Source organism: Takifugu rubripes, chromosome 6 (genome assembly GCF_901000725.2).
Source record: "Takifugu rubripes chromosome 6, fTakRub1.2, whole genome shotgun sequence".
NCBI lineage: Eukaryota > Metazoa > Chordata > Actinopteri > Tetraodontiformes > Tetraodontidae > Takifugu > Takifugu rubripes.
In genome coordinates this window covers 438480-446716 of record NC_042290.1, presented here as the reverse complement: position 1 = coordinate 446716, position 8237 = coordinate 438480, and the positions used below count along the sequence as shown (strand labels likewise).

Sequence of the window (8237 nt, the reverse complement as noted above, 5' to 3'; positions counted from 1 at the left end):
GAAGGTGAGAATTATTCATCTCACACAACAAAATGTGTGGCGTCAAAATACACGAAAAGTGCTTTACCATGGAAGCAACGTTAATCCACACATGTACATTTGGCTGAGTATGGTATGCAGGGTGCACAAGTGAACACACGAGAGAGAAAAAGTGGGTCTGTCTTCAAATTATAATTGTTAACACAGACAGACAAAAACATGTCTCTCCCCTCCTTTCACACTTTAAGACAAATCAGTCTGGATTTGCAGACAAATTCTCAATTATCCCAAGAGACCTCAGTCAGATGACTTGAATCCCAGTCATCCCACTCGCCGCCATGTTCTGCTTTTTTCCTGGAACTCGTTACTACTTGTTCTCAAATTAACTCAACAGCCAGCATGTGTGTTTGATTTAGAGGCAAAGAAATACACACACATGCATCAGTCTTGGCTGGAAATCTTTATCCATGCCTTTGCCTGTGCAGTGTGTTTGTGTGCGTGTGTGTGTGTGTGTGTGTGTGTGTGTGTGAGTGACTGTGACTGTGACTGTGACTGTGACTGTGACTGTGCATTTGCCCCCACCCCAGGACAGCAGCAACCACAGGAAGAGTGGGAGAGAGGAAAGTGGGGCCACAGGAGCGGTTAACCACATTACATCACAGACTCCCAGCTGATTGGCTGCTGCTGAAGTCTGGAGGCTTCATAAGCCGACCAAGGAGCCGATCTTTCAGCATCATCATCATCATCATCATTACTGAGTGGACCAGCAACATCCAAGAAACCCAAGGAGCTAAAACCCAAGGGAGAGTTCACATCCATCACTTTCTGCAGACCTGCTGATATTCTGGAGCTGGAAAACAAGGTCAGAAATACAGGAATGTACATGTGCTGGGGTTTGGTGTTCGCATTCGTTTAAATTGCTTCAATAAATTAAATGAGATCGAACTTATGCAGAAACTTCTAACAGCCTGCTTTTGTGTATCTGAAACTGGAAAATGAAATGAGTTATTTGTTACCATAACATTTTTATTTCACAGTGACCTTGGATGTTCTACAGAAACAGTTTCCAGCACGAAAATCTGCTCATATTAGAAAGGCCAAAGAAATAAGGCCTGTTACACCTCATCAAATGGACTTTATCCCAGTACAACTGGGATGGAGTTCTGATAGAGGCTCTAAGAGAATAAATTCTGCAAAGTTTCTAGTAGAAATATTCAAACCAGCAGCCTGCAGCAGATTAATGCATATGTGAGGTTTGTCTTACAGCTAATATATTTTTAGCCAGTTTAAAAGAAATCAAAAGTCCAATTATTTAAATGCTGACAGCATCATTTGCTTCCCACAAGATTTCCACCTGCCTTTGAGTTGATTTTGCTTCATTTCCATATTGAATCTTTGTTGAATCTAAATTGTGGCGAAACCCAGATGACAGCTCAAAGATATACCAAAGAATCTCCATAGTGTATTGGAGTTAATTATGAGTTCTTTTTTTAAAGCTTTGTGGGGGCAGAACACTGCCTCTGATTGGCTGGAAGGGAAGAAGAGTCTGAATTTCATTTGCAGATTTGTGTCAGCGTCAGGAATCTGTCTGGATGGGTCACATGGCTGGGAAGACTAACTTCTACCTACACACACACACACACACACACACACACACACACACACACACACACACACACACACCTAAGCGAGATTGCTTGTTTTTGCTTGTTCAGGACTGTGACTGTGAATCTGAAGTCAAACCAAAGTGCATCTAAACTGTTCATTTCTGCTATCTTGTGTAAATAGAACAACAATAAAAAGTAGGAAAAATATCAATCTCATCAAATAACATACAAACCTGGGCATAAATCTAATTCAGTCAGTAGATTTTTTGTTTGTTTCTGATTTAAATATTTTTGAAAACCCTGAAAATGAAACCATAAAAATGACATTTGAAAAATCTGTTTAGAGAGTGTAATTAATTCCACCCAGTTAACTGTAGATTAAATTAATATATTTCCCTTTTACACATTTAACCTTCATACTGTTGCTTTGCAATTATGGGGGTTTAGGTCTTTGAATCCTTAAAAATATGACACTCTATAAATCCCACATCTGTTCTCATTTAGACTGATGTACTAAAATCAGAATAAGCATCTTCATAGGAGTAATGTTTCAGCTCTGCTGTGGTTTTCCAGTAATAACCTGCTGAATTACACAGTATAAGGAGAGTCCATCATTAAAGAGAGGAGCAGACTCGGAGGCGAGTTGAGTCCTCCCACTGCAAGAACAGAAAAAGAAAACATTCCAAGATGAGGTAAAAATACATTGAAACATCTGTTTTGAGCCTGATAAAAACAAAAATAACATGAAAATGCCATGTGATCATCGTTCACTAATGTCACAATATTATTCAAAGCTCATTACCTGATTAATCTGAGAGCAAAGTCATACAGATATTACTACACGTGACCACCAGGGGGCAGTGAAGGTGCGTTGGATCTTTGTTATTTTTCAATCTGACTATAGAATTTAAATCATCAGCAAGAAAAACGTAATATAGTGTCTTAAATGAACTTCAAACCTTACAAAAAGTTGTTGAGGAAACACCAAACTATGAGATTTTCTCAAACTCCAATAATAACTGTGTTATAGCACACAGTCCTGAAGCAGAGCAGAACCACTCGTTTATGTCTGTAATTAAGGCTTGAATGACTTCCTGTGACATACCATAGTCTCTAAACGCACCACAGACCTGTGATCATGGAGCCTCCATTTTAAGGAGGGAATTTGACCAAAGCGAAGAGTTTTTTAGAAAAAGTATGAACTTTTCACAAAATGAGTTTGCCTTGTTCTTGTAAGGATTAAACTAACTTCAGGAAATATGTGTCTGTTTTTTACATACAGACACACCAAGCTGTGAAAATGAGAGTGGCCCTTGTTTTTCTTCTGCTCTTCGCCACAGTCTTCTGTCGGCCGGTCAGTCCTTTATCTCGGTCGCATCATGTATCTTGTATTCAGTGACATTTACACTGTGTTATTTAGGCTTTCTCACATTAATCTGCTGTGCACAAATATTTGTCCTGTAGGCAAGAAAAGTATCAGACAGTTCAGAGAGCGCTGAGGAAGTGGTGAGTATGAGGTGGGGGGGCGAGAGAGAGAAATTCCTATTTGCTGTTAATGACCTTCTCCACAGAAGCGACGGCCTGCAGTTTCAGGCAGTATCAACAGTGCAAAACCTCTGCAGGTAAAATATTCCAATAGTCCTTCTTTTCATAGACTTTCTGGATTTTTCCTTTCATTTATTGCCTACAGCACCACCACAACAATGTGTCTACTCCAGTTATTACATTGCAAAGATAAGATATTGAACTGGCATAACAGAGTTTTGACACACACACATTTTTGAATCCTAGAATGTGGCAGCTGCAGATGAGAGCACAGAGACGGAAGAAGATGAGGTGAGAGCTGTCAAGTATGTTTATAGGGTGTCCTGCAGATCTGCTGTGTTTGTAACTGTTTGTGGTTTTGGCGGCAGGTAGTGGCACAGGCTCCCGAAGAGGCCAAATCTGACATGACAGACACCTTCTCTTCGGCTGCACCATCTGTCGACAGCAATGGCAGTGAGGGCAGCGATGAGGATGATGATGAGAGTGTGAGTCAAACCACAGAAAACACTGACTGATTTACTGATACATTTGTGTGTGTTGGCGTGGATTCAGAACATTTTTTTCAATGTCACCAGGAATCTTTCTAGTAATTTGGCTAATTTTATTAGACCCAAAGTGACCTGACAATCCAGGGTCCAGACCAGGATGCAGAGTTGTAGTCTTATACACCTCTCTGCTGCTTCCATAGAACCCTCATCCACCTACAATAACATATTTAACACTATAGAGGTAGTCTCTGTTCCACGATTAAAAGTTCACCAAGCACAGAACAGGGGAGCGGTCAATCACCATAATCTTATTAAAATTAATAATAAAGCACAAGGTGGAGAAACTAATATCACAATTAAGTGTGGACTGTTAAATATTAGATCTATTTTGTGTAAATACCTGTTAGTACACGACCTGATAGCGGATCATCACATTGATTTATTTTGTCTTACTAACCTGGCTTCAGGAGGAGTATGTGAGCTTAAATGAATCTACTCCTCCTACCCATCTTAATTATCATATTCCTCGTGTTACTGGTCGAGGAGGGGGAGCAATCTATCACTCCAAGTTATTAATTAATCCTAGACAAAAACATGGCAGTTCATTTGAAAGCCTGACTCTTGGCATCACCCATCTGAACTGGAAGGCAGAAAAGCCACTTCTGCTTGTAGTTGTATATCGGCCCCCTTCTGGGCCACATTCAGAGTTCCTGTCTGAGTTCTCTGATTTCTTATCTGACTTGGTCCTTAGAACAGACAAAGTCATTATCATTGGAGACTTTAATATCCATGTAGACGTTGTAAATGACAGCTTTAGAAATGGCTTCATTTCATTAATTGAGTCGGTTGGTTTCCTCCAGCAGATAACCAGATATGCTGGTTCTGCTGGATCTCAGTGCTGCTTTTGATACAGCTGATCACAGCATCCTGTTACAGAGACTGGAACATGTGATTGGGATTAAAGGGACAGCACTAGACTGGTTTAGATCATATTTATCCAATAGATACCAGTTTGCTCATGTCCATGGTGTTCCCTCCTCATACAGTAGGGTTAGCCATGGAGTTCCTCAAGGTTCTGTACTTGGACCAATCTCTTCACCTTGTACATGCTTCCCTTAGGGAACATTATTCGGCAGCATGGGATAAATTTTCATTGTTATGCTGATGACACTCAGCTTTATTTATCCATGAAATCAGAGGAGACAGAGAAAATAGTGAAGCTCCAGACCTGTCTTAAAGACATAAAGTCCTGGATGTCTTCAAATTTCCAGGAAAAACTGAGGTCATGGTGGTTGGTCCTGAACCTCTTAGGGATAGATTAGATCATATGATCACTCTAGATGGTATCTCATTAACATCTAGTCTCTCTGTGAGGAATCTAGGAGTAACTTTTGATCAAAATCTCTCCTTCAACTCACACATTAAATTAGTCTCTAGAAGTGCCTTTTTTCACCTGAGGAACATCACAAAGATTAGGAAGCTACTGAAGCGGCATGATGCTGAAAAGTGAATTCATGCATTTGTTACTTCCAGGCTGGACTATTGTAATTCTTTATTATCAGGGTGTCCAAACAACTCTTTAAGAAGCCTCCAGTTGATCCAAAATGCTGCAGCCAGAGTTCTGACAGATATTGACAAAAGAGATCACAAAACTCCTATAATGGCGTCTCTTCATTGGCTGCCCGTTAAATTTAGAATAATTTTTAAAACCCTTCTTTTGACCTACAAGGTCCTCAGAGGCCTAGCTGGAGGAGCTAGTGACACCTTATCAGCCCAATAGACCACTCTGCTCTCAGACTGCTGGTCTACTTGTGGTTCCCAGAGTTTCTAGGAGTAGAATGGGGGCCAAGCATTTAGATACCAGGCCCCCCTGCTATGGAACCAGCTCCCTGTCCAGGTACGGGAGGCTGACTCTACTACTTTTAAGATCAGACTACCTCTTTGAAAAAGCTTATTGTTACTAATTCTGTAGTTCCAGTTACTATTATAGACAGACACATTACCATACTTAGGGGGTCGTCTAATTATTAGGTCACATCTTAGCTATGCTGTTATAGGCCAAGGCTGCCGGGGTCCGGAAACATGATCACCTGACAGGCCTCTGTCACCCCACTGGGTCATGGTTTCCTCTCCTCTCCTTTCCTCTCCTTTCCTCCTCCTCATCAAGCAGACTAGTTATGCTGATTCCTGTGTAGTTTTTCTGCTTCTCTCCCCCCTTCCCTCTATTCATTTACAGGTATCGCCGCCTTCGGAGCTGCATGATGACCTCCGGCCCTGCTGACCCACTGTATAGTGGATTTCTGTGTGTGTTTCTGTGCTCTGTGCCTCTCCTCTCCTCTCCTCTCCTCTCCTCTCCTCTCCTCTCCTCTCCTCTCCTCTCCTCTCCTCTCCCCTCCCCTCCCCTCCCCTCCCCTCCTCTCCTCTCCTCTCCTCTCCTCTCCTCTCCTCTCCTCTCCTCTCCTCTCCTCTCCTCTCCATCAGCAGAAGGGTCCCCCTACATGAGCCTGGTGCTGCTCAAGGTTTCTTCCTGTTAAAGGGAGTTTTTCCTTGCCACTGTTTCTTGTCTGGGGTTAGGCCCTGGGATTCTGGAAAGCGCCTTGAAACAATTTTGATTGTATAAGACGCTATATAAATAAAGATTGATTGATTGATTGATTGATTGATTGATTGATTGATTGATTGATTGAATCTAAGGAGGATGAAGATGATTCCGACAGCTCAGACTCGGATGAGCCCTCCACACCAGCTCCTACCACAGCCAGCCCTGAGGTCTTCACAGAGGAACCCGTGACTGAAACCACACAGGAGCCCATCCTCCCCACCATAGTCACAGATAACGGACGTGGAGACAGCATGGGAGGCTACCCTGACGACTACAAGTCCATCCTCTACATTGAGGATAAGTCCTATCACAAGGTTTCTGGACCATACAAGCCCTACGAGTATGTTGACGCAGAAAAGAAGACGAGCTATGACATGAACCATGGCAATGAGGTGGAGAAGTCAATGCAGGTATACAAGGTACAGGTCAGTATAAGTTGATGCATTTCCTCCACTTTAAAAATGTAATAATTTAGCTCACTATATTGTACTATATTGTAACCATGGCCACATTTGTAGTGGCTACTAGTAGCAGCACTACTGTTACTACTTTTACACAAATAAAAAAAACAACACTGAACTTCCAGAAGAATGATCTTTCAAGTCATAAGTTCATCTCTTTAGCTTTACTTTGTTCTTCCTGCTTTGGCAAATGTTAAAGTAGGAATTGAACTATTTTCTCTGACACTTCCAGACTCTTCAGGTCCAGTCTGATCTCCTGGAAGAGGATACAAGCACCCCTGAGATGGACAACCAGGGCATGGACATCTCCTCGAGCATCTCTCAGGACCAGGGCCCCTTGCCTGAGGAAGGAGATAGCGCGAGCAACAATGAGAGTGGCAGCTCCAGCAACCCAGATGAAGAGGAGAATGAGGCAAGCAGCAGTTCTGTTAGTGACAGCAGCAGCAGCAGCCATAACTCAGAGCCTGAGGAGAGCAGTGAGGAGTCCACCGCTGACAGCACCTCAGACGAGAGCAACAGCACTCAGAGTGATTCTGATGAGGATGGAGCTGGACTGGATAAAACCACTGATGTGCCAGCACTTCTCACTGCTAAATAAACCCCGAGCATTCCATTTCCCCCCCCCTAAGGTCCACAGAGGGACAGCAAATTATGGATCAGAGGATGCACAGAAATATGCTATTCTATTTAAGTAAAAGGCCTTTAAAATACATCCACTAATAGTCCTGTGGTTGATCTCCATTAAAACAAATGTTTAACCATGTACATGATGTTTTATAAGAGTTTAACTCTACTGATACCTGCGCCAGGAGCTTGGTGCCCTAATGACAGACGTTCAGGGGCTGAAATAAAAGTCCTGACAACTGCACCAGCTCAACCCTGCATTTAAACAATAACCATCAACATCTGTATGGTGTCGGCACTTCTACCAGAGGAAATGATAGAAATATGGCTTATTTGGCTTAGCTCTGTCACTCATGCTCACGCTCACACACACACACACACACACACACACACACACACACACACACACACACACACACACACACACACACACACACACAGCCTTATTTATGTGTAGTTGTCTTGACTACATGTCTGTCCAGTGGTGTTTACTGCAATGTATCATACTGTACCCTTAAAAAATAAAGTTTTTTTTCATAATAATGCAGCTGTGTGTGCATGTCTGTGTGCATGTGTCTGTGTGTGTGTGTGTGTGTGTGTATGTGAGAGCTGTTCAGTGACTCAGACATTATTGATTTAAAGCTCTGGTTAATATCTATTATGTAAATGTAATTAAGACAACATTCCTGTCTGTCTGCCTGTCTGTCTGTAATCATATCTCACCATCTACCCTGCTGGCATGTGTGAACAGGATGAACTCACCACGTTTTGTCTTGTTAGCAACCGCTCGACCTTCATTGGCACCACATCTGAGCTGAGCTTCTTTATTAAAGACTTAGAGGATGACCGAACTGTGTGATTGCTACACTTGATTTCATGCGTCAGAGCCATTTATTGTGTCCAGGTATAGACAGGAAGGCGCCGATCAATA

At 42.3% G+C, this 8237-nt stretch overlaps 1 protein-coding gene across 2 annotated transcripts; it reads left to right on the top strand.

Annotated features, from left to right (window-relative positions):
• The first annotated feature begins 623 nt into the window (after positions 1-623).
• Positions 624-7862, top strand: spp1 (secreted phosphoprotein 1). 2 transcript variants are annotated; one of them, XM_029837608.1, is made up of 8 exons: positions 624-841; positions 2869-2940; positions 3051-3092; positions 3158-3208; positions 3378-3422; positions 3500-3616; positions 6314-6640; positions 6915-7862. In XM_029837608.1, exons 2-8 carry the CDS (start codon positions 2887-2889, stop codon positions 7278-7280), a joined length of 1002 nt encoding a protein of 333 aa, XP_029693468.1. In that variant the 5' UTR covers positions 624-841; positions 2869-2886; the 3' UTR covers positions 7281-7862. The 2 variants fall into 2 exon arrangements, with proteins under 2 accessions (XP_029693468.1, XP_029693467.1); XM_029837607.1 differs by having other exon boundaries at positions 628-841; positions 6314-6646; positions 6915-7861.
• The last annotated feature ends 375 nt before the right edge of the window (positions 7863-8237 follow it).

Excerpts from the sequence above, each read along its gene's own strand:
- spp1 (XM_029837607.1), top strand. The coding sequence starts at position 2,887 with ATGAGAGTGGCCCTTGTTTTTCTTCTGCTCTTCGCCACAGTCTTCTGT. Across the intron at positions 2,941-3,050 it reads CCACAGTCTTCTGTCGGCCG|GCAAGAAAAGTATCAGACAG; the intron begins GTCAGTCCTTTA and ends TTTGTCCTGTAG. Across the intron at positions 6,647-6,914 it reads TGCAGGTATACAAGGTACAG|ACTCTTCAGGTCCAGTCTGA; the intron begins GTCAGTATAAGT and ends TGACACTTCCAG.